This window comes from Lagenorhynchus albirostris, chromosome 14 (genome assembly GCF_949774975.1).
Source record: "Lagenorhynchus albirostris chromosome 14, mLagAlb1.1, whole genome shotgun sequence".
NCBI lineage: Eukaryota > Metazoa > Chordata > Mammalia > Artiodactyla > Delphinidae > Lagenorhynchus > Lagenorhynchus albirostris.
In genome coordinates, this window is record NC_083108.1 from 41940153 (window position 1) to 41966341 (window position 26189).

Genomic DNA, 26189 nt, shown 5'->3' on the forward strand with positions numbered 1-26189 from the left:
ACATGTATTTCTTTTTACTTAAAAACTAGAATTGGAAACTTTTGTTGAACACATGGTTACTATGATGTACTAAAATATTATTGTAGTGCTAATTATATTTTTCTTGCCTTTTTTTCTCTAGGAATATGGTATTGGCTGAAAGATGTGTATTGCTTAGTGCTGAAATCTTAAAAAGCCAAAGCAAATATTCAGAGGCTGCAGCTCTCCTAATACGGTTGACCAGTGAGGTACTAAAACTGTGTAGTATTTGTTCTAATTAGTATTGTTTCATATATTTTTTTAAGTGTTTCTTTTTTCTTGAGAGGGTATGCAAAACAAAATTAGAGGGGTATCTCTCTCTGGGAATTTATAACCTGGCTACTTTAGTAATTTGTTGAATTAATTTTAAATGCAGTATTTTGTAAACTGAATTTATTTTATTTACACATTTTAAGCCTGCATGATTATTAACCACAGACATGCACTGTATGTCTTCTATGAATTAAGTTTTGACTTATGGATAACAATATTTAAGGCAACATGCATATACATCTTTCCTAATATAAAATTGATACTTTAAAAAGTAATTACTCAGGAATTTTTAATTTTGTTTTCATTCCTATGAACTTGTTAAAAAATCATCTTACGCATTTTTAAAATCTATATTATGAATATTTCAAAAGGGAGACAAAGAAATTCACGTAAATAGTTGCTGTTGAAGGTTTCCAACAGACATTAAGTTGTATTGACTATAGGCTTGTAAAGAATGGCAGTAATTCTTTGTCAGTATGGTTAAAGACATGTTTTTTAGATGAATGCTCAAGAACAGAAAAAACAAAATCAAACACCTTTGTGTTTATATTAATGTTCCCTAGGGTTTTAATCCTTGGACCGTTGTACTTTTTTACTTCATACATGTTTTAGGTAATCTATTTACAGTTATGATTTTCACTCTCAAATCTGTCTCCAGCCCTGATGTCTCCTTGAGCTTTAGATTTGAAAGGCCAACTGCCTTTTAGACTTAACCTACTTGAGTGTTCCCAATGCACCTTTGAGTCAACATAGCAATAACTAAACTTCTACTTTCTTACCTTATAGATCTTGATCTTAAATTATAACCAGCCAGCTCCTTATTTGCTCAAGGCAAAAACTACTTGAGATGTACCTATATTCTTCTATACTGTCAGTGACACAATTAGGGGATTTTTAATCTATCAATTAATTAATTAGGCTGCATCGGGTCTTAGTTGTGGCATGCAGGATCTTCGTTGTGGCATGTGGATCTTTTGTTGCAGTGTGCAAGCTTCTCTCTAGTTGTGGTGTATGGGCTCTAGAGTGTGCAGGTTCAGTAGTTGTGGCACGTGGGCTTAGTTGCCCCACGGCATGTGAGATCTTAGTTCCCTGACCAGGGATCGAACCCATGTCCCCTGCATTGGAAGGCAGATTCTTAACCACTGGACCACCAGGGAAGTCCCAGGGGATTTTTTGTTTTTAAACTTCTTAAACATGTTTTTATATCTTCACATATTTTACTTATCTCTCTTTCTCTTTTTAAAATCCCTCCTATTACTGTCCTGGTTCATGTCCTTAATGTCCTTCTCTTGGACTTTGGCCCTTTTCCTCACCTTAATTTAGTAGTCCTGATTATCAGTCATATCCTGCAGATATTTGTATGTAGTACCCAGGTTGCTCTAAGTGTCTCTGTCCTGTCCTTTCATATATGCTGTGAGACCTGACTTGTCATATTATATTGGAAATTATATTTAAGCTGTTAACTTCTTGAGGATAGGGAACTGGGTTGCTTTCTACATTTTTATCCCTAGTGCCTAACACTGGGCTTGACACATGGTATATCATTTACAGATGTTTGTTGAACTGAACCATTAATTATTCTAAAAAGGTTTCTGTCAGTTATAACTAAGTAGGCTAAGGGATGATTTTAAAAATATTTAATAATTGATACTGCATGGACACTGACCAGTATGAACAGTTGTCAGAAACTATTTGTTAGAGCTGAATATAGGTTCTTGAGTGTGTTGATATTCTGTATTATAATAAATAATCTTAACTTGGGTTTGAATATGTTGCTGAGTTTTTCAACCTAGGGGTTATCAGTGAATGTAAAAGGAATTTATGGTTTAGGAGCTTGGAGTAAAATTTCTTTAGAGCAAATTCTTCTATCTGCATTGTAGTGTTATTATTTTCTTTCATTATTCTTTTTCTTTCCAACTCTTTGTTTTTACCTTTCTTTTTCAAACCTGGATGATTTATTTTGTCATGAAATTCTAGGAAATTTATCATTGTCATTTACTGCTTTGGGGTGACAGATGGGGGTGAATGTGATATATTTCCCCAGAAATTGTGATTTTCACAGGCCTTTTCTACTATACCTGTCAGATATTTCTTTGAGATAACTTGAAAGTAAAGACTGTTAGGCATAATATGTCTAAGGTTATTAAATTTTAACTAATAATTTGTATTTATTGTAATTTTGTTAACTAGAAAGGCTGTTTAAAATGAAAAATGTACTCATCCTGAGGGTAGGGAACTGAGTTACATAGTCTTGACATTCATGAATTGTTTTTCCTAGATTTTTGTTAATCCCATTATAGCAAAAGATAGCTGTGATGAAAAGAGTTGTGCTTTGACTTTATTTTTTGCACTGTAAGTTTATGGGCAAGTGGGTCTTATTGTTGTGTTATGCCCTGGGATTTTCAGCATGGCAGAGCAAACCCAGTTTAATGATGAAACATGTCACATTTAGTAGCACATAGGTAGTGTTTAAATTTGGTGCTTAAAACATGGTGCTTTCCCCTTCCTTGTGTCTGTGTTTCTGTGTTGAACATTAATTCTGGTCATATAACCCTTTTTGTCTGTTACTCCATTTAAATACAATAAATCACCTTATCAAGGATATAGTAATAGCACCAGTTTTTTATAAGTTTCTCAAGCTTGGGAGGAACTGTTCCTGTGGTAAGTTGTTCAGCTGCTAGCACCTTTCCTGTTAATTTCACAATTATGCAAAGAAAAAAAATCTTAGTGCCATGCCATCCTTGAGATTTGATTCAGTTAAGTTTGTGCAGCGGGTGCCTTTTTTTAATGGAAGTGTTTATGGAAACCTCTACCTCAAATGATTTTTTCCCTTATATTTATCTTCATATTTTAAGTTAGTGTTGCCTTTTCAGCTTTCGTTAAAATTATATCTTGGCTGTGGGCAAAGTTCACAGGCTGGAGTTCTTGTTGCAGTGGTATCATGGGGTTTTTTCCTTAGTTCCTTATAGAGCATATATGATAGACTTGTCATAGCGTGGATGTGAACTAACACTAAAATAAAATTTTATTCTTCAGCTCACTCAAAGAAAGCCTCTGCTTTCTGGATAAAATTATCACTTTGTGAAATTCTTCCATTTTTCTTCCATCAACACAGATGGCAGTTACCATTCTTTTCAGGGCCATTTTTTGGTTTCAAAGCAGTGTTTTTTTTCTACTTTAGGTGTCACTGTAAGACAGGACCTAAACGAAGAACAAAGGCTGCAGTGAGATATGAGTGCAGGGTGTTTAGCTCTGCAAATCAGTTCTTTCTCAGCAAACAGTTTCACTGGATGCAGGAGGCAAATTTTGCTTCAGTTAAATTAATATATGCTGTGGACTTCCGGGTCTCTCTTGAATTGGTCAGTCAAATTAAAGTTCAGAATGCTGAGGGTTTACTGTGCTGGTTCTCAATTGAATTGTACATTAGAATCATTTACACACCATCAAAGATATCTAGGGTATATTCCTTATTTTATTCAGAATGTCCAGGATTGCAGCCCATCTGGGTTTTGCAGGTTAATGAAGCTTTGTAGGCAATTAAAAAAATGTTTTTATGCTGTGTGTGTGCATGTATGTGTGTGTGTGTGTGGGTGCATGTGCATGCTAAGAATAAACAAGAAATTTATAGGACTTAAACTCACTCTATTGAGAAACCTAAATAAAATTCAAAACTAGAAGAAGTAATTAGAGGGAATCTACCTGTTCTAGATATTAAAATATAAGGCTTTAGAAGTTAAAACTGTTTACAGTGATAAGAATAGACAGAGTAATGGAATAGAATGAGAATTTAAATACTACATATAAGTAGCTGTCATTTTGTCATATTAGTGGGAAATGTTAGGTTATTCACTGAATGGTGTTGTGACATCAAACTAGCTGATTCCTATCTTATTCATTACATGATAATTGTAGCTTGATTAAGTTATAATATGAAAAAATGAACAACTTGGAAGAATATATGGGAGAACATTTTTTAAAATCTAGGAATGATAACATTCTTTCTTAGTTTGATACAGTATTTTGAAGCCATAGAAGCGAAGATATAGTATGTTTGACTACTAAAGAATAGACTCTTTCATGTCAAAACTGGGAAATACTATTTGCAAATATATGACAGAGGCCTAATATTAATTAAGTGTACAAAGGGCTCTTACAAACCAGATAATCACAAAAACCCATTCACAAATGGGCATAAATAGGCAATTCACAGAAAAAATACAAAGACACATAAACATATGGAAGATGAATAGCCTTACTATTAAAGAAATGTATGTTGAGAAACAAAGTGTTATTTTTATTTTATGAAAGTGATAAAATTAAAAAAAATGATTTTTGGCTGAGTGGAAAATGAACTCTTATTCTCTTATGGGAACTTTTACTGGTATGGCTTTTTTTTTTTTTTACCAGTTTGGCTATATTAATTGGAATTTGAAGTATATGCATAGCTTTCATTAACTCAGCACTTCTACATCCAAAAACTTGTTTAATAAAAATATTTGTATAGTTACTCAAAAATTTTTTGTAAAGATGTTTATTGAAGCATTTTTTGTAGTAATTAAAGTATGTGGCAGTATTAAATCAATCAGTTGGAGACTGTATTAATAAATTATGGTACATTTATATAATGGAATACAATGTGGCTTTAAAAGAAATGAGAGATGTAGATGTTTTGGAAAGAAGTCAATGATATTAAGTTAAAATGCAAGATAATACTCTGTATAATACGATTAATGTATAAGGAAGTATGAGTATTAAACTGTTGTATTTAACATATAAGTACAGGGAGGGAGGGAGAGAAACGACACAAACGAGCACCATGTTGGTAATAGTAGTTACCTCTGGCAAATTGGATGAGGAATGAGGTGGGAAAGAAAGATACTCACTTTTTTTCTTCAAACATTTATTCTTTAAGGAAAAAAAGAGGCTGTATTTAATAATTTTTTAAGAAGAAAGCATTTTCCTAAAAAAATAAAGAAGTAAGCTCCCTAGCTTCCCCAGGTAATTCCGATGCCCTTGGTTAAACCCTTGGTTAAGAACTGCTTGTTAATTGTATATTCCTAATTTTCCCACTCACTAGCTTTTGGATTTAGTTAACTAAGAAAATCATCTGATCATTTAGTTTTTGTTATGAGGGGGTTGAAATAGATTAATAATATCTACCATTTACTGAATGCTTTCTGGAGTGTCTCCTCAGGTCTTTTTCTACTCTAATATAATTTTATGATTGCTACAGAGATAGTTACAGTAATCAATGGTCTATGAACACTTTTTGATGTAACTATAATTTGTTGAAATTATTGCATTTAAAGTCAATGTTTTCTGTTTTCAACTTTCCCTGGGGAAAATAATGGCAGCAGAACACATGGAAGGGCATGGTAAGTTCAGCTTGAGAACAGCTGAAAAACTAGAGAAAGTTTGGTGAAAATGTTGTTGATGCTTGATCAGCAACCTTCAGTACTTTCTCAGTTATTTGTAAAGTGACGATGGCTCTGTCATTTGAAAGGTTGTCCTTACGGGTGAGGCTATAAATGTAGTATGTGGTCTTTGTAGACTCTGTTGTAAGTCAGTTGAAGTGGAAACTAATTTGAGTTATACCATTTACTAACTAATATGCTAACAGTAGGTGATAATCTTTGAAGGGGAAGCCTTCTGGACTTTTTAATGCAAATCAGTCATTTTGACCCTCTTGAACTAGAGCAAAAACTGAGAATTCCTTTTAAGTACAGTAAAACCTGATAGAGGACAGAGTAGTAAATTAGATAATGTCATGATCTACACACATTCTATCTTTCCTTTTTTCTTGGATGGATGGAAGTATGCTATTGTATGTCACAGATCAGTTTCCAGAAGAAATTAGATTAGTGTGAATCTATTTTTTTCTGTACTCCATTTTCTGGTTTATCTTTAAATCAGTATACGTGTATTAAATTCCCAGTTTATATTCCTTTTTGCCATTTGAAAAGAGATTGCATTTCTTCACAGATTTATTACATGGGGCATATCATAACCAGACATTTGGCTCTATGAAAAGCAAAAGAAAATATTTCATGATAGAGACTTTTTTGGACTTTTTTTAAATTTGGCTTATTGGAAGAAAGAATCATCAAGACTGGATTGTCTCTTGATAACTGCCTTCAGATACTCCTAAGTTAAATATTGCGTATGCTATATATTATTTTAAGAGAGTAAATGTTTTTTCACTAATTACTTCTTTACTTTTAATTTTGTGACGTTAACCTTCTTTTTCTTTAACATTCAATAGGATTCTGATCTTCGAAGTGCACTTCTTTTGGAACAGGCGGCACATTGCTTTATAAACATGAAGAGTCCCATGGTTAGAAAATACGCGTTTCATATGATACTGGCAGGCCACCGGTTTAGTAAAGCAGGGCAGGTGAGTGCATTTGCTTTAAAAAGAAAATTATTTATTTATTTTAATTTTTATTTGTTATAATTTGTTTATAGAGGTATGTTATTTGTCAATTTTTTGATTTAAAGTTCTAAAGATGGAATTAAATTTTGTTCTGAGGTAATGTGTTATATTGATAAGGACATGAGATTTGGATTTAGACAAATCTGAGTTTAAATCTTGATCTACTCACAACTTGACTTTTTAAAGTTATGTCTTTGAGCCTCCGTTTTTTTTTTTTAATTTATAAAATTTGTAATTTTGCCCCAATTTTTGTGAGGTTAAACTAAATCATATATGTGAAGGCCAGATATACTGCACTTAAGTAATTTTAATTCTTCTTAAAGGTGATTAAACCCTCCCTATTTCAACTCTGGTCTTCTATTTTCTCTCAGAATGTCTCTTAATGGTATTTACTAAATATTTAATGGGTAGAAATCTTCTGTCTCTTGTCCCTGGGAGCAGTTGGGTTGGAAAAGATCTTTATTAATTTAGAGAGATTCTCTGGCCCCAGTTGTCCTTTTAAGCGTTAGCTGGAGGGACCTTTTTAGAGGCAGTTACCACTTTCTAGAGTGGTAACAGCAGTTGAGATATGGTGGTTTACTGTAAATATAGATAGAAGTGTGGGTTGAGTAATCATCTCTGTATTCCAGGGACTTTGCTAGGAGCTGAGCTTACACCCATAAAACTAACATGTCTTGTCTCTTAAGGAATTTTTTAATCTAGTCAGGGAGTGTGAGGATTTTTTTGAATTTAGTTAATAAGAATTTTTATGAACATACATTTTTCAAAGTCTGCGATAACCAGAACATGCCAGTGTTGTAAATTACATGTTATTTCAAAGATACAAAGAAATAAAGATGTTCTAAAATTATTCTCAATTTCATGTAAGAATGCCGTGATTTTTAAAAACCAACTTTTCAAAATTTGAGCTCCTCCCTCTATTTTTGGAAACTGGCAAGTTAGAAAATATGTGACCTTGCTTTATATTAAATACAAAACTGTAAAAATATTTATAAAATTAAAAGTCTTTATAATAATTTGATGTACTTCATGTATTAGAATTTCTCAGGCTCTGAAGTGGGGGTAAAAAAGCTCTGATTTTTCACAGCTTTTTTCCATAGTAAGTATAAAATGCATCTGAAACGTGCTATTCCATTGTTTATCTTTGCTTAAAAAGTGTTATTCAAAAATCTACAAAATGTGTTAAGCATGTGGTTTCCTTTCCTTAGAAGAATAATTATATGCCCCATTAGGAATGATTGTGTCTCTTATTAAAAGTAAGTTATCCTTTTTCCACATCTTTGTCCACTTTTGTGAATGGTTTCATTTGTGGTTATGATGTCATTGGATCTTGTATTTACCTTCTAAAAGTACAGGGCATATTGTTTCTAGGAAATGCATAGCAAGTTAAAAATGACTACATTGTGGTAGGTTGACATACATTTGCTATCTGGCCTAATAATCATCTTTAACTGTAGTTATCTCATGGAGTTAATGATTCCAAGGTAGGTTGCTGTTTTGTGACCACTCTGTATACCTTGAACCCAGGGAATTGCTTTCTCAAGTAGTAGAAACTTGAAAATATAACTGGTAATGAAGACCTATTGGAAAAGCAAATATATGTCCCTTTGAAGTTTGTCAAGAACAGTATCTTCCTTGGAAGATAGGGCACGCATAGGGCACGTAATTCTGACTGAGGCCAGGTTGTTTCTGAGAAGCACCAACTTTTTATAACATTTCCATTAAAAACAGGTGTGTGTATTGGGAAGGATGAGTGAGGAGCATAGAGGATATTATATATATATAGTAATGTCATTTCTCAGTCCTCTCTGTGAGTTCATGTTGAATTACTTGTCCCCAGAAATTTTTTATAATTCAATTTTTTCATTAAGAATATGAACACGTATAAGGTATTTAAAGTTAGAGAACTGACATTGTAAGAGACTTTTACAATTAAAAAAAAAAAATTAAGGAAGTGCTGGAGAAGGTGTTTGTGCCCAGAATACCCTGGACAATCTTTCTATTTTTTACTTCAAAAGGCAGACTTTAAATCCTTGTTACCTCTTAAATCTCTTTAGATGCTTTTTCAAGAGATCCTAAAAAATGCACTTGAACGTGACACTTCTAGACACCTTTGTTTCTCTTTATCTCTCAGTTTGTAAGATTCAGTAACTGTGTTCCTTTACTAAATGCAGTACAGAGATTGGGTTTTTTGTTTTTTAAAGAAACATCACTTAAAAATTATTTTGAAATAATCTCAAACTTATAAAAAAGTTACAAGCACAGTTCAGAAACTTTTGTTTACTTGAGCCATTTGAGAGTTGTGTGCCTGGTGCCCCAGTACCCCCCAGTACTTTAGGACATATTTCCTGTTTCTTAGAAACAAATTTTTTTCTCCTGTATTACCATAAAACAACAATGAAAATCAAGAACTTAGTACTAATACAGTACTACTATCTAATCCTTAGATGCCATTCAGGTTTTGATAGTTGCCCCCTAAATGTCCTTTATAGTGAAGGATCCTGTTCAGAAGGATACTTTGACATTTATGATATTGACACTTTTAACGATTATAGGCCGGTTATTTTGTAGAATGTCCCTCAGTTTAGGCTTATCTGATGTTTCCTCATCCTGAGATTCAAATCGGGTATCTTTGTAAGGATATCACAAAAGAGAGACTGTTCTTATTGCATGCTATCAAGTGGCAGATGATTTTGATTTGCTTTCTTTATCTCTTTTCAAGAAAACATTTCCTAAAACAATGAACAATTCTGGTTAAACATGGTACAGAATTTGTAAATCTGCCCTGGAGAGGGGAGTGGTTACAAGAATTTAGTCTGAAGCAAAAGGTTAGGTGGAGAGAAGCCTTTTTCTTGGTACCAAATCCCAGTTTTAGAATGGAGCTTGTCTGAGTTCAGAGGGTGGCAGTGGTATATAATTAAAGCCAAATATCTGCTCATGGGTGTGGCAGGATGCAGCGGTGGGCAGAAGAAAAGGATGCCAAACTCTATCACTACCAAACAAACAAGACCAATAAATATAAGTACATACTTATACCATATACTCATATATGCAGTATTAGAATGCACATTACTGTTCAGCCCAGTGCGGTGGTATAGAGAGCTGACCATAACAAAATTTAGACTTTACAAGATAGTTCTCAGCTAGAAGCTAACGACGGCAAGTCTCTAACTGATCCATGACTCCATGTGCTACTGCTCTGGAAACTCCCAGATGGTTTTTCATGAAGTCATTATTAGCCCTGACTTCTTAGACTTCTTGCCCTTGGACAGAGCAGTTACTTGTTTGCTTCAGGACCACTTGGTTTTTAGCAGTAATTACAAAGGGGTTTTCATAAATGTTAGTTTCATTTTCCTCATCATCCCAGTGTCTATTAGAGGAAGAACTAATTACCAGTTACTTGATTTCGTGTGTGTGTGTGTGTGTGTGTGTGTGTGTGTGTTATTTTTTCCAGTCCAAGAGAAATTTGGATTGTAATACTTTGTTTTGTATATTTTCTTACAGAAGAAACATGCTTTACGCTGCTATTGTCAAGCCATGCAAGTTTACAAAGGAAAAGGCTGGTCTCTTGCAGAGGATCACATTAACTTCACCATTGGACGTCAGTCCTATACTCTTAGGCAACTGGACAATGCTGTGTCTGCTTTTAGGCATATTTTAATCAATGAAAGTAAACAATCTGCTGCTCAACAAGGGGCCTTCCTCAGAGAATATCTTTATGTTTACAAGGTGAACACTTATTTTCAAGAGTGTATATTAAAATTATATTTGTCATTATTTTCAGCAAAAAGCACATTCAGTACTAGCTAGTAGGAGTCTTATAAGTGTTTTTATTAGAATATATGCAATTATCTGTCTTAATATGGCAGGCTAGGCTTTTTGGTCATAGATCTGAGTTGTGCTGCCTTTCCACAGTTCTCATAAAAGAGAATTTTAATATTCCAGTAAACATTTGTATCTGTACTTGGAATCTTTAAAAAAAAGATGCCATGAGCTTTCTGGACTGTTTCTTCAATATATATTTTTGAATTATAACTGGTTTTACAGTATATTGGGTTATCTCCCCATTTGGAAAGTACATTCCTCTCTTTTTCCTATGAAAGATAAGGAGATACGGATCTGTGGGAGGTAGATTAATTTGATGTAATGCAGTAGAATTAATAGGAAGAAAAAATATTTCACTGAGACAGGAGGATAGTAACTTTAAAGCATTGTTTTGTGGAGAAATGGAAAGTTGTAATTTTTTCCTCAGGGTCCATGAATAGTAAATATTTTATCTGTCCTGCAAAATATAATTACCCTTTTATACTTTATTAATTTGAAATCATATGGGTAAGAATTTTGGCAGAGAGGATGCTATAATGAGTCCAGGTAAAAAACATACAAAAATAAAGATGTGTTACATATATACAATGGAATATTACTCAGCCATAAAAAGGAATGAAATTGGGTCATTTATAGAGACGTGGATGGATCTAGAGAGTGCCATACAGAGTGAAGTTAAGTCAGAAAGAGAAAAACAAATACTGTATATTAATGCATATATGTGGAACCTAGAAAAATGGTACAGATGAACCAATTTGCAGGGCAGAAATAGAGACACAGATGTAGAGAACAAATGTATGGACACCAAGGGGGGAAGCGGTGGGGTGGGGGAGGGGTGGTGGTGTGATTAAAAATAAAAATAATAATAATAATATTTGGAGGTATAACATCCAGAGAGAACTAACTAGCAGAGTAACCTTAGGGAGATTCTCCTGGACCACAATCAATGATATCTAAAGTTCTTCCCAGTTATAAAATTTTATGACTCTAAAATATTAAGTAAAACTAGTAATTAATATTCTTGTTTAACATGTTTTTAATATCTTGTGTATTAAAAAATGAGGAAGCACATTTTGAAGGTAACGAAGTTTTCTCAAAAATTGTTCTTTTCTTTGGTATTTTTCCTAGAATGTAAGTCAGCTATCACCAGATGGTCCTTTACCGCAGCTTCCTTTACCATATATTAACAGTTCAGCAACACGGGTTTTCTTTGGCCATGACAGACGACCAGCAGATGGTTAGTAAAGTTTAATTTGGCTTTGTTACCTCTTGACTTTTTTTGTTTAAGTTTTTTCATCTTTTTCCATTTAAAAAATAATGTGTAGTTGTTAAAGAATATTTGAAAATAAACAGCAACACCATATCATCTGTTACCCTGCTACCTGAGCTACTACTTTGGGGTTTTCCTTCCAGCTTTAAAAACTAAAAACAATAACAACAAAATAGCCGTACTTATAATGACTTTTCTTATATAATATAAAGAATTCTCATGTTATTACATAATCTTGATAAACATTTTTAATGGCTGTAAAATATTCCATTCAGTGCATATAAAGTATTGTAACATTTGCTTGTTTTATAGTTTCCATCTTTTTGCTTATATAAAATCTAAGTTGTAATAGACATTTTTGTGGATAAAACTTGTCTTAACATTTTATTATGGAAAATTTCAAATGTATACAGATGCAGTGAACAGTTGCCAATATTATGCTGTTCTTATTGTAAGACTTTTTTAAAACATAGGATTATTTCCTTAGCGTTGAGCTGTAGAATGGCAGTCCTGGGCCAAAAGTATAAATATATCAAGGGTCTTCATGCATGTTAAAGTAAACTTTGTAATTTTAAGCCTTCTTAATTGGAGCTTAATATGTTTCTTTTTAAGAGCTAATTTAGTAATTTATTTAAAAATATTTATCAGGATGCTTATAGCAGCATTGTTTTTAGTAGCAAGAAAAGTAAAACAGCAGGGAATGAATTGATAAATTTTGGTACATTCATATAATGGTTTCATGGATAATACCCCCAGCATAAAGCTGAGTGAAAAAAGTTGCAGAATGATGGCTGAAATGTAATTCCATGTATATAAATTTCAAAAATATAAACCAACTCTATGAATTGTTTATGTATACACTCATTTGGTAAGGTAAAAAAAATAAAAAATATGAGTGTGAATGTTATGCTTCAGAGTAGCTCTGGGAAGAAGTGGTACCAGTGGAGGAGATGAAGGAGAGTGACAGGATTGGGGAGGGTGACATAGAGGACATCAACTCTATCTGTAACATTTATTTTATTTTTAAATAAAATTTGGGATCATATAACAAAGTTAACATTTGTTAAATTTTGATATACAAGTATTTGTTATATTATTCTCCATGCTTTGTTCGTATGTTTGAAATATTTCATATAAAATTGTAGACAACTAGGAAGATGTATTCTTTCAGAGTCAGAAGGAAAAAAGCATCAATATTATAAGTTAAGTTCCAGTCAGGCTAGAATTAGTAAGAGGTTATTTTTCTCTCAGATAATTGGAAATAGGCAAGAATGGTATATGTGTTCATTTGGATACTTTAGACCTTTATTTTAAATATATTTCATTTGAGGGCAGGTGTTAATAAATATGCGTATTTAATAGTGACACTTTTCTTTTTTTTTAAGGTGAAAAGCAAGCCGCTACTCATGTAAGTCTTGATCAAGAATATGACTCTGAATCCTCTCAGCAGTGGCGAGAACTTGAGGAACACGTTGTGGCTGTGGTCAACAGAGGAGTACTTCCATCCAACTTCCACCCCACAGAGTACTGTTTGAACAGTTACTCAGATAACTCAAAATTTCCGCTCACAGTTGTAGAAGGTGATATACTTGAATTTCTTTTTAAAAAATATTTATTTATTTAATTATTTATTTTTATTTATTTATTTTGGCTGTGCTGGGTCTTAGTTGTGGCACACAGGATCTTTAGTTGCAGCATGCGGGATCTTCTTAGTTGTAGCATGCGGACTTCTTAGTTGTGGCATGCATGCGGGATCTAGTTCCCCAACCAGGGATCCAACCTGGACCCCCTGCATTGGGAGCGTGGAGTCTTACGCACTGGACAACCAGGGAAGTCCCTTGAATTTCTATTCATGTTTTTTTTTCCCCCTGACATCTTTATTGGAGTATAAATGCTTTACAATGTTGTGTTAGTTTCTGCTGTACAACAACGTGAATCAGCTTTTATTTTGTTTACAGTGTATTCAGGATAATGTGGGTTTTTTTGGTTTTTTTCTTTTAATTTAATTAATTTATTTATTTGGGCTGTGTCGGGTCTTTGTTGCCACGCGTGGGCTTTCTCTAATTGTGGCGAGCAGGAGCTACTCTTCATTGCCGTGCGTGAGCTTCTCATTGCGGTGGCTTCTCTTGTTGCGGAGCACGGGCTCTAGGCACACGGGCTTCAGTAGCTGTGGTACGTGGGCTCAGTAGTTGTGGGTCGCAGGCTCTAGAGCACAGGCTTAGTAGTTGTGGCGCACGGGCTTAGTTGCTCCGTGGCGTGTAGGATCTTCCCGGACCAGGGCTCGAACCTGTGTCACCTGCATTGGCAGGTGGATTCTTAACCACTGCACCACCAGGGAAGCCCTCAAGATAATGTTCTGCATGCCAAATATGACTAGAAGTTGGGGATGCAAAAGTAAATTGAGTACTCATAATGTAGTGAGCTGCATTTATAAAACCATGCAGTGGGGGCTTTAATACAGGAATATGCAATGTGCTTTTGGAATATAGAAGACAGAATGACATTCTTTGGTACAGAGAAATTGGGGAAATCTTCTTGAGAAGGTAATTTAAACTGAATCCTGAATAAATGGACATTTACAAGGTGATAGGCAGAAATGCAGAGCTGTGAAAGCAAGGTGTGTTCAGAGAATTGAAGCATAGGGTGATGTATGGGGTTTATTCAAGTTATTAATTTAGGCCTTTCTTTTATAGAGCCAATAACAGTGGAAGTGGCTTTTAGAAACCCTTTGAAAGTTCCACTTTTGTTGACTGATTTGTCATTGCTCTGGAAGTTTCAACCTAACGATGTCAGTGGAAAGGAAAATGAAGTTAAAGAACTAGTAAGTTGTTAAAAGGTATTTGTAATAAGCATGTTTCAGTAACAGTCTTAACAGATGCTGTAATAGCATTTCAACTTCTTCTGTTCAGTGAGCTGAAGTTTACTCTTTTTTGTTTGTTTGTTTTGTTTTTTGTTTTTGCGGTACGCGGGCCTCTCACTGTTGCGGCCTCTCCTGTTGCGGAGCACAGGCTCCGGACGCGCAGGCTCAGCGGCCATGGCTCATGGGTCTAGCCGCTCCGCGGCATGTGGGATCTTCCCAGACCGGGGCACGAACCTGTGTCCCCTGCATCGGCAGGCGGACTCTCAACCACTGCGCCACCAGGGAAGCCCTGAAGTTACTCTTCTTTTATGCTTATTTTCTCTAGTTACAAAAAGTATGAGATATGCTTATTGAAAATTGAGGGTACAGAAGAAGATAAGGATAGAAGTAAAACTGTTTTGTCTTCTCAGCATTTATTTCTTCCAGTTTTATTGAGATATAACTGACATACAGCATTGTGTAAGTTTAAGGTGTACAGCATAATGATTTGACTTAACATACCTCAAGAAATGGTTATCATAGTAAGTTTACTAGCATCCATCATCTTATACAGATACAAAATTAAAGAAATAGAAAAAAATATTTTTCCTTGTGATGAGAATGCTTAGGATTTTCTCTTAACTTTCTTATATAACGTACAACAGTGTTAGTTATATTTATTATGCTGTACATTACGTTTCTAGTATCTTATCTTACAACTGGAATTTTGTATCTTTTGACTTCTTTCATCCAGTTCCCCCTCTCCCCACTCCCTGCCTCTGATAACCACAAATCAGATCTCTTTTTCTATGAGTTTGTTCATTTGTTTTTTTGTTTTTGAGGTGTAATTGACCTACAATGCTATGTTAGTTCCTGATACACAACATAATGATTTGCTATTTCTGTACATTTTAAAATGATCACCATAATAAGTCTAGTTGTCATCTGTCACCATACAAAGATGTTACAGAGTTATTGACTGTATTCCCCACATTGTACATTTCTTGTGACTCATTTACTTTGCAACTGGAAGTTTGTACCTCTTAATCTCCCTCACCTATTTCCTCCCACCCCACCCCCTGGCAATTACCAGTTTGTTCTCTGTATCTATGACTTTTTGTTTTGTTATGTTTGTTCATTTGTTTTGCTTCTTAGATATCATTGTCTTATCAGTATTTAGAAATAACTACTTTAACACTTTTGTATGCCTTTCTAATCATTTGCATTTGTATGTTTTTTCCTCATATGTGGGATTCTCATTATGTATGTTGCTTTTTTAATTCTGTATTTATATGCATATTTTGGTATTAAATATATTAATATTTCATTTTTGTATCATATTCCATAACACGAATGGTCTGTAAGCTATTCTACTCTCTCCATTGGTAGTAGTTTTGGAAGTTTTCATTTGTTTACTATTATAATAATTCATTGGTGAAAATTTGAGTACATAGTTTCTTATCCTGATTACTTCTGTAGGAAAAATTCCTAGGCATGAAGTTAGAATATTTTAGGGAATAAATATTTTAATACTCTTGGTTTCCCAAAAGGTCATACCAACAAGCTTTGCACCAGCAGTATATGGGGTTGGGTATCTCATCTTTGCAAGATTAAGTATTCTTATTTATTTAAAAAAATCTCGATTTTATAGGTTAAGAAAAATGCTGTCTTACTATTTTATTTTCCATTTCATTGATTTCTAGTGAAGTTGAAGTTCTTGTTTTTGTATTTCTTCTCTTGTGAATTGTCATAACTTTCATTTACATTTATCTTTTTTCTTATGTATGTCTGTATAATTTCTTTATATATTTAAGATAGTTATTTTTGAGGCAGGAAATTTTGTTACCCAGCTGATTGTAACAGAAATAACTTGGGCAAGTACATTTTTTTACTTAGTTATTTATTTGTTTATTCACCAATATCTATTATGTTACTTATACTTCTTTATACTACCTTGCTATATGCTTTAATAATGTGGTAAAAATTATTTTTAAATTGAGAAATATCCCAATATTTTGGTGCTGATTTATGAAGGGAGAACTTAAAAGAAGATGTCTGTTATACTAACTTTAAACTATTTCTCTTGAAGTGTTTTCATTTTTTTAAAGATTGCTTTATTCAGTCTTAAGTCTTGCTGCTTAAATTCATTGAAGACATTTTGTGATTATTTACACTTATTGTGAATAGTTTTGAAAGATTGAGGTTTCCCGGGCTCTATTCTGACTTGAATTTTAGCAACCTCAGTAATTTTTCTAATGTTTTTTGGATGCCTGGAATACAAATTAGAAGAGTATAAATTGTTCACTCTTGGAAAAGTTTTTTTAAAAGATCTATTAGTTTTTGATGTATGTTAGTCCATTCAAGATGTTAGGTTTTAAAGGAGGTTTATTAAAGTTAAGTGAAAATTGTCATTGTGTATAATGAAGTTGCACTTTTTTCTGTAAATTTCAAACTCTTTGGGTTTCTTCATGAGCTGCTACTGGTGATGGACTAAGATGCTGAACTGGAATTTAGGGAAATGAAATTTTTATTTCTTGTGTCAATTAACTAATTTCATGGTAAAAGTTAAACAGGGTTTATGAGGATTAAGTTTACCCCAGTGTGAGCCAACTTTAGCCCTGCTTTTGGAAGAGACAGGACTTTTTTGCTCTTCCGCACTGCCCTTATTGTCCACGAATCTTATGTATCCTACTTAAGCTGTTATTACTTTTTCCATGTGTAATTGGCCAATTTGGAAAAAGAGGCTGGTTGGAGTAAAAGAAGAAAAAATCTGCTCTTATTGCAAGATTAAATTAAATGGCCATTTTGGCCATTTTTTTTACGATGAGCAACTGAACTTGTATCTCTTGAGGTTTTATCTTCTTGGTGGCTGTGACTTTGAGTAGATCACTTATCTTCTGCAGTTGAATTGGACTGAATGAAATGAAAATAAAATAAATCAAGTGCCTACTACTGCATGACTTTACTGCCGGTGTGAAATCAAAGGACTTTGCATATTGCTTAGCACATGGTGAAAAGCTAATAAATGCTAACTATAACTATTGTTATTGTTCTTAAATATTGATACATAGAAATGTTAATAATCTGCTACTTTATTCCTTAGAATGTATATTTTACATAATTTACTTTTCAGGTAAAAGGTGAACCTGAAATGATTGGAACTGAAGTTGTTTCAGAATTCTTAATTAATAGTGAAGAATCTAAAGTGGTAATTGTTTCATTATTTTTCTGTCAAGTCTTTAAAAGTAAGATGAAAACAAATTTTAAAACTCCATTTATTCAGTTTGTTTTATATTCCAGTTTTCTTAAAAACTAAAATTTGGAATATTAGGAAAGTGGAATTGCACGGGGGGAGATTGGGAAAGTAGGTTTGCAGTGGTCTTTAGTTTGTTAATTTCCTAAGAAGCCTGGTGAAAAAAGTTTTTGCTTTCTTTTTGGGATGAGTATTGTAATTTCATATGATATTTGGTTGACCAGAATATTTTGGCTTTTATTAAAAGTATTGATGAGGATCCAGGCCTATAACTTTTGAACTTAGAAAATTTCTTTTGAAGAAAATGCGTTCTAGTAAGAGAAATCAATTGATAGTTAAGTTTAGGTCATGAGTTTATATTGATATTAAATTATTGATATTATATTGATATTAAATATAAATTCTGCAACATTACAGAATTTAGGTATTGCACTATTTAAGAGACTATGAAAAAAGATAATAAGAGTGACTTAAATATCTCCACAGGCAAGGCTAAAGCTCTTTCCCCATCACATAGGGGAGCTGCATATTCTGGGAGTTGTTTATAATCTTGGCACTATTCAGGGCTCCATGACAGTAGATGGAATTGGTGCTCTTCCTGGATGTCACACAGGTAAAGCTATAGAAACTAATAATTAAATCTCCATAGAATAAAATGAAAAATGAGGTATTTTAAAAATAAGTTTAATGTACATTTAATAAGGCATTTAATCAAATGAAAGAATGGATAATTTGGATTATTTTTAACTCTGCCATTGCTTCAAAAATAAAACAACTTTATTCCCTTCTGACGTATTTTTGATAATCCTTTGGTTCTACCCTATGTATTTTTCTTTTTTGTTATTGATCCAAATTTAGTAAATTCTAACTAAATATATTCTAACCATTGGTTGAGATATCTGCTGCCAGTACAAAAAAACATTGTCTTAATATATTCTATTTTTTGAATATGAAAACTAAAGACCAGTGTTTTCATATCATTGGATGTGAAACACCTTAAATTCTGTCATCTGTTTTGTAAAAAGAGTAGGATTTAGAGTTAAGCTGATATTCTTGGTGTCCCAGATGATAAGTTTTACAAAGTTTTGAAGAGTAAAACTACTAGATATATATGTTTAACATGGTTTGCCTTTTTTTTGCCCTTTAATTTTCAGGGAACCCTTCTTATATTACCTTGTAATTGTTATTTGAGTTTAAGTTGACAAGATGCTAGAGAGAGAGTTTACTATAAAATCTATCACTTCTATCTCTTAATTTTAGTAGCTAAGTCTTTTTTTTTTTTTTGCGGTACGCGGGCCTCTCACTGCTGTGGCCTCTCCCGCTGCGGAGCACAGGCTCCGGACGCACAGGCCCAGCGGCCATGGCCCACGGGCCCAGCCGCTCCGTGGCACGTGAGATCCTCCCGGACCAGGGCACGAACCCGCGTCCCCCGCATCGGCAGGCGGACTCCCAACCACCGCGCCACCAGGGAAGCCCCTTATTATTTTTTTAAACAAATTATGGTCATTGGCAGACTTGAATTTAGCATTTACAAAAGCTGATTATATTGGGAAATCCTTTGGGAACACTTGGAAAATTTGTTGGTGCTTTTAACCTTCAGTTGGATATTTCTACTTGCCTGCATATCTAGGATAATTCAATAAAACATTTTTTTAAAAAGTATACAGAAGTGGAATGAATCCGTAAGAATTCAAAAATTATAAGGAAAAAATTGATACTAAAGTTGAGTATGGTGTTTATGCATTTTAGTACTATTTGTGTAATTGACACTAAAGTTGAGTATGGCGTTTATGCATTTTAGTACTATATGTGTAATTCTTGGTTGAAAAGCACCAGACAAGATTCTTTTATAAATAATCTTGCTAATTTTTGAATATTTTAAGTAAGTAAACTGAGTGTTAAAAACTTTTTGAAGCTTCTTTCCTTTCCCACTGTACCTACCTAGGATTTTAATCGAGTACCACAAAGTTACGGTTGTCAATAAATTATAGCTAATTGCTTCATTTAAGGTACCGAATATATGCATTAATAAATATTTTATGACAGTGGGAGGAGAACCTGAATTAACTATTAAATTGCATCTTATAGCAGAATTTTTATGAAGTTTAAGTGTAGTTCTATTTACTATGTAAAATGCTAATAGGGATCTGGGTCAGATGAGGTATGGGAAATGCTACATTGTGTGTCTGGTCTGGGAGTATCACATTGATCTTCAGCACATTAAAGACTCTAAGTATTCCTGCAGGAAATAAAGTTGTACACCCTGGCTTTTTTCACACCTACATGCAATGTGTGGAAGCTTTTGAGGAAAATCTCACATGATTATTAAGTGAGTTTAATTTTGAGAAAGCTACCTATACTATCTTTAATTTTCTTTGTGCATTCTATTAAGAAGATGTAGTTATTTATAATCCAGAAATAATTCAAATTAGTATATATATACTGAATATGAGTAGCTGTTCTGTCAGATAGATCTTTTTGGTTAATAGCCATTATGGTTAAATGTAGGTTTCAAAAACTTCCTATTTAGTAGTCCTTCTGTAAAGTAAGTAAATCCTAATAAAATGAGAAATTAAGCAGCATACAATAGGTGTTGTTAAGCATGGAAATAAAATGTGCTTAATTCTTTGATTAACCATGATAATTAGTAATTGTCTAGAATTTTTCTAGAAATAATCTGAAACATACAGTATTCATATATTCAAGCTAAATTGATGTTAGTTAACATACCAAATTATTTTAGGGCATTGATTGTTTTTTATTTCAGGAAAGCATTCCTTGAGTATGTCAGTCCGAGGGAGACAGGATTTAGAAATTCAAGGTCCTCGACTTAACAACACAAAAGAAGAGAAAACATCTATTAAATATGGTCCTGATCGACGTCTAGATCCCATAATCACTGAGGAAATGCCACTGTTGGAGGTATTTCACTTTTTAAAATTGCATACACTTAATAATTTATCTGTAAGGTGACGATGATATTTTGGGTAGGTTAATTTTAGACTTTGGTATTATTGATAGATTGAAATGCACTTTTAAATTCTTGGAGACTTCCCTGGCGGTCCAGTGGTTGAGACTCTGCGCTTCCACTGTGGGGTTGTGGGGGGTGTGGGTTTGGTCCCTGGTCTGGGAGCTGGGATCCCGTGTGCTGTGTGGTGCAGCCAAAAAAAAGCTGATGCTGAACAGATGTAATTTACAAAGATAAGATAATCATGCAAATTAGCATTAAGTCACAGCCAGGTTGTAAGATACAATCCTCAAAATACTAATGGAAGTTGAGAAAAACCTTCTGAAAGAACACTTTGGTTGTTATTTAAATCAATGGCTCTTTCTGGGTAGGATATAAAAATAACAGGAGTTAATTCTTGTAAAAAATTTAAGCAATATAGATAATTTTTATATGAATAAAACCAATATTCCCTTCACTTTCTTTGTATCCCACCCTGTCATACTTTCATGCCATCTTTTAGTTGCAAAAGGTAGAAACTGATGCTGGGTAGCATAACCCGCCTCCCCCCACCAATATTATTTAGTTTGAAGGATTTTGGAATATCTCATGGAAACTAAAGTATCACAGAACAGTAGGTCTCAAGGAAGAATAAGGACTCAGCAGCTCCAGGGAATTCGTAAAGCCTTTAGAAAGCATTACTTTTGATATGACTTCAGTCTTACAACTTCTGGTCTTTGTGCCACTTCATTACAAATCTAGGAAAGAACTATGGCCCACCTTGAATCAGGTGTTTACCTGAAAGGCAGGCCAGTGGCACAGCCATGAAGTATAAGTGTGAACACTGGAAAGAGGGCCTTCCTCCTGCATCCTCATGTTTCCCTAGTAGGGGAGTTAGAAGCTTAGTCATTCACCTTCAGAAAGCGCCAGTGATTCCAAACAGATGTTTCTCTTTTCAGACCTTTCGTTTTACACTTATATATATTTTTAATAATCATACTGCACATTTTATCCTGTGACTTGCTTTTTGTCTTTAACAACAAAACTTGGTCTTTGTTCACAATCAGTAAAATTCTTTTTTAACAGCTAGATAAGGTGTCCTTTATTCAGATGCATTATAATGTACTTTAATCATTTATGTATTGATGGGTGTGGTTCTAGTTTTTCATCATTACTGACAGTTCTGCAGTAAACATTATTATTATATACATATTTTGTTCATGTTCTAGATTAGACTAGGCTTTTAGAAATGGAATTGTTGGGTCAATCATGCAATATACTATAAAATTACCTTCAGCAAGGCTGTAGGAATTGACACTTTTCCTTCAGAATGAGAGTGCCTGTTGCTTCATGTCTGTGCCATAATGGATACTATCAGGTTTTTTTTTTTTTTTAACTTCTGCAAATCAAAATGGCATTTCTTTGATAACTGATAGGTTAGTCAATCTTCATTTTTTTGGTCTGTATGATTTGTTTCTTCTGTAAGTCCATATGATACCCTTTAATTGGGTTACTTCCTTTTTCTCATTGGATGATTTTATGGGTACTAATCCTGTAGTGGTGGGGTAGGTAACATGCTCATGGAAACGGTGATGTGTGTGTGTTAAGGGAAAGGTATTGTTGAGCTGCATGTATTCTGCCCAGATTTTACACTTGCTTAATTATGTTGCATTTAAAGAGTTGTGTAGGGCAAATAAAAGACTCATTAAAGACTGATGGCAGTGCCAGTTTCTGGTTGATAAATATTTGCACATACTTTAACTTTGATTTGGTGTCTTTCATCACTTAAAGATTTTTAACTTCTATTAAATCATTCTTAACTGACAGTCCTTTACTTGGTTGCTTCTAAGTTTTATATTTACTTACAGAGACTTCCCTAGTCAAAACTTTTATAGTTTTATTGTTTAGTGTCTTTGCTTTGAAATCCAAGGGAATATACTCTCTGAATGTCAGGGGGTAGGGATCAAACTTTGTTTCTAGTCCCAATTACCATTAATTGAATATTGGCAACTTATTATGGCATCTTCCTAATATACTAATATCCTGAAAGTATGTTATGCAGATGATACCTATTCTCCTTGACATTTCTTCTTCTGTTTTTGTGTCATTTCCATACTCTTGCTTTATCATCTTTTTTTAATTTGGCAAGCCGAGGCCTGCTCATAATAATTTTTTTCTTACACTTGTGCCACTTTTGTCCAAGTTTGTCAAGTTCCCACAATAATACAATAATGAAAATTGGCATTTTTATTACAATTGCATTGCTATAGCTAGGAGTTTTGAGACTGAAGATGAAATGAGTTGGGATCCAAATGTTATTTTAGGGCTATTCAATACCATTGTAGTTTAGAAGTTACTAACTAATAAACATTTTGCTTAGGATTGTATATGTAAGAATTTGCTAGAGCTTACTTGCAAAAGGGGAGATTCTGACCTCTCTGGTTTAAGTTTTGAGATAAATCAGTAGAGAATACCAAAATACTCAGTTTTTATAGATTCTCCTAGCTTATGGTTTTTATTATACCACATTAGTTAAATGTTCTTCAATTATTAAGACTGTTAAATGTGCCAATGGTTTTTAAGTGCAGTGCTTCTCAGGCACACATTGTTAAGGATAGAGCTTAGCTTTTCAGCTTCTGTCTAAGCCCATCTCTAATTATATGATCTTGGAAAGTTTCTTCACTTATAAAATGAGGGAAGTTGAACCAGTTGATGTTTGACTTTAAGTTCTGTTTAACTCAACAGTCTTTAAATTTACATTCATCTTGTTTTCGATATTGCTGGTTCTGTCCTTAACTTTGCCTCTTGCATACCATAGTGTTTTTGTTTTGTTTTTAAAATTTTATTGTTATAGATGCAGTTCTCCCTGAAGAGGGTGTTTTAGAGCAGAGGACCTCTTGTTCTACATAATACAGCAACTGGTGTTTGGTTGATTAAACAAAAAAGCTTGTAAAGTGAATAACCAAAAAAACCATAATAAATCCATACCCTAAACATTTTACCTTAATTGAAAACATACGAATATCCATTTATTTACTATTTTGGGGGTGTGTGTTTAGGTTAGAGACCTTTTCTATGAGTTCTTTGTGTTGGTATGGGTTTCCTAATATGAGTTTCATTTCATCTTTCATGCATTCTTCCACATCCATAAGTTGACATTTTAAGTGTCCAGTTTTGGTTTCTTTAGAGTGAGAAGCTAAAGGAAATTGTCAAGTAATCTAAGTACAGTATATGTCTAGATTTTATCTGCAGATAAAAGTTGTACTTTAAGGTATAAAAGAGGGTGGGTTTAGTAGAAAACCAAAAGCTACTAATGTTCAGTTCCATAAACATCACTTAGTATTTTCTATTGAAATACTAGAGAATTTGGTTAATCCAACAGACATGGTATGATGGAAGTCAGTTAAGAGACCTTATATTATACTTGGATGAACAGTAGTATACATTAATATTAGTAAAAATCATAGAATATTCCCATTCCTAATATCTTATGTCAGAAATATTTTGTAGAGTTTGAAGTGTTTAAGGGAGTAGTGAAAGAAGTAATCAATCTACAGCATCTGATGAAATAGTCTCTAACAGTATATATTTATCAAAACAAGATTGAGGATGAAAATTAGAGAAACTCATTGAGAAAATATAGTTAAAGTGTCATGTGTTAACTCTAATGTGTATAGCATACTGAAAGCAAACAGTGAACTATGAGCTGTATCTACTTAGAAATATTTTGTATTTAAGTTCTGTTGGAGAAAAAATGGTATCATTCCAAAACTTTTTCTTCACTTACTAATTTTTAACATTTTGTTAGGATAACTTTTAACATAGAATAGCAGAAAGAAGAGCAGGCCCCTTCAGGTTCTCACTGCATAGGCAGTAAGTTGTGTACATGTAGTTTATTCAACCAGACTTGTCTGTCACTTGTGTCCAATCACTTGCTGTTACAGATAAAACCACAATAAATAACCTTATGCATATCAGTTTTATACATTATGTATATGCATATCACACATATATCTTTAGGATAAATTAGTAGAAGTCACACTCCTGGTTCTTGGTCTTATTTTCCATTAAAATTTGAAGCTGTCCAAAACACCACCTGTTTAAAAGGACTTTTAGGGACTTCCCTGGTGGTCCAGTGGTTAAGAATCTGCCTTGCAGTGTAGGGGACGTGGGTTCAATCCCTGGTTGGGGAACTAAGATTCCCACATGCCATGGGGCAGCTAAACCCGCACACCCCAACTACTGAGCCTGTGCGCCGCAGCCAAGAGTCCACATGCTGCAATGAAAAGATCCTGCGTGCCACAATTAAGACCCAATCTAGCTGCCCCCGCCCAAAAAATAAATAAAATAAAGGACTTTCAGCAACAGTGCATTTGAAGTAAAGGCTAGATACACTGGTTCTCCTTAGAGTCAACATAGTGTATTTAGTAAAACCTTTATTCTGAAGGTATATTACACAGTATCCTACAAGTGGTGTATCACTGGTCTTATTCCATCACCCTTCCCATTCTACCAGTGCTGTAGCCTTATTGATGGTATCTGGGTATCGGTGTGTGTTTTAGTGTGTCTTTACAGTACTCTGTTTCACTTGTTACTCATGCAGTTGTTTTTGATATAACAACTCAAAATTGATATTCCCTCACAAATTTTAGCTTATTTGACTAAGCTTATTTGATACTAGCTAATTAGTACATCATCAGTGTCTTCAGTATAATGCTATACTTGGTTTATTTTTTCCCATCTTCTTAATCTGTGTTTTGGATTTCTGCCTTAATCCCTTATTTTCTCATGTCCATTTTTAAAGCTTCTGATTTCCCCAAATTTTATCTGATTCCTTAAGAATATGGCCATAATGAAGTCCTATTCAAACTAAGATTAAAAGACAGATACTTCCACTGGACTTTGTTTTTTGTTTGTTTGTTTGTTTGTTTGCGGTACACGGGCCTCTCACTGATGTGGCCTCTCCCGTTGCGGAGCACAGGCTCCGGACGCGCAGGCTCAGCAGCCATGGCTCACGGGCCTAGCTGCTCCGCGGCATGTGGGATCTTCCCGGACCGGGGCACGAACCCGTGTCCCCTACATCAGCAGGCGGACTCTCAACCACTGCACCACCAGGGAAGCCTCCACCGGACTTTCATAACTCCTTTGGGACAGCCAGCTGTAACTTTAATCCTCATACTGTTACCTTTATATTCTTCCTTTCTTAGATGCTGTCAGAGTACTTCTGACATTTATTCTTCTGGATCTTTTAAATGCAGATGACTTACTGGATGATTTTGTTAGCCCGTATTTCCATCTCTTATCTGAAATCCTGAGGCCAGGCATGTGTTG

General features: G+C 34.0%; 1 protein-coding gene across 5 annotated transcripts in view; it reads left to right on the forward strand.

The window, feature by feature from the left end:
* TRAPPC8 (trafficking protein particle complex subunit 8) overlaps window positions 1-26189 on the forward strand; it is a 91071-nt gene that overhangs the window by 33971 nt on the left and 30911 nt on the right. For 4 of the 5 annotated variants that reach the window (XM_060120929.1, XM_060120930.1, XM_060120932.1 and 1 more), the window contains 9 exons: window positions 122-227; window positions 6554-6685; window positions 10229-10453; window positions 11678-11786; window positions 13205-13399; window positions 14513-14640; window positions 17792-17866; window positions 18398-18524; window positions 20679-20833. In XM_060120929.1, coding sequence (XP_059976912.1) covers window positions 122-227; window positions 6554-6685; window positions 10229-10453; window positions 11678-11786; window positions 13205-13399; window positions 14513-14640; window positions 17792-17866; window positions 18398-18524; window positions 20679-20833 — 1252 coding nt within the window. The remainder of the gene's footprint in view (window positions 1-121; window positions 228-6553; window positions 6686-10228; window positions 10454-11677; window positions 11787-13204; window positions 13400-14512; window positions 14641-17791; window positions 17867-18397; window positions 18525-20678; window positions 20834-26189) is intronic. The other variant, XM_060120934.1, reaches the window with a different exon arrangement.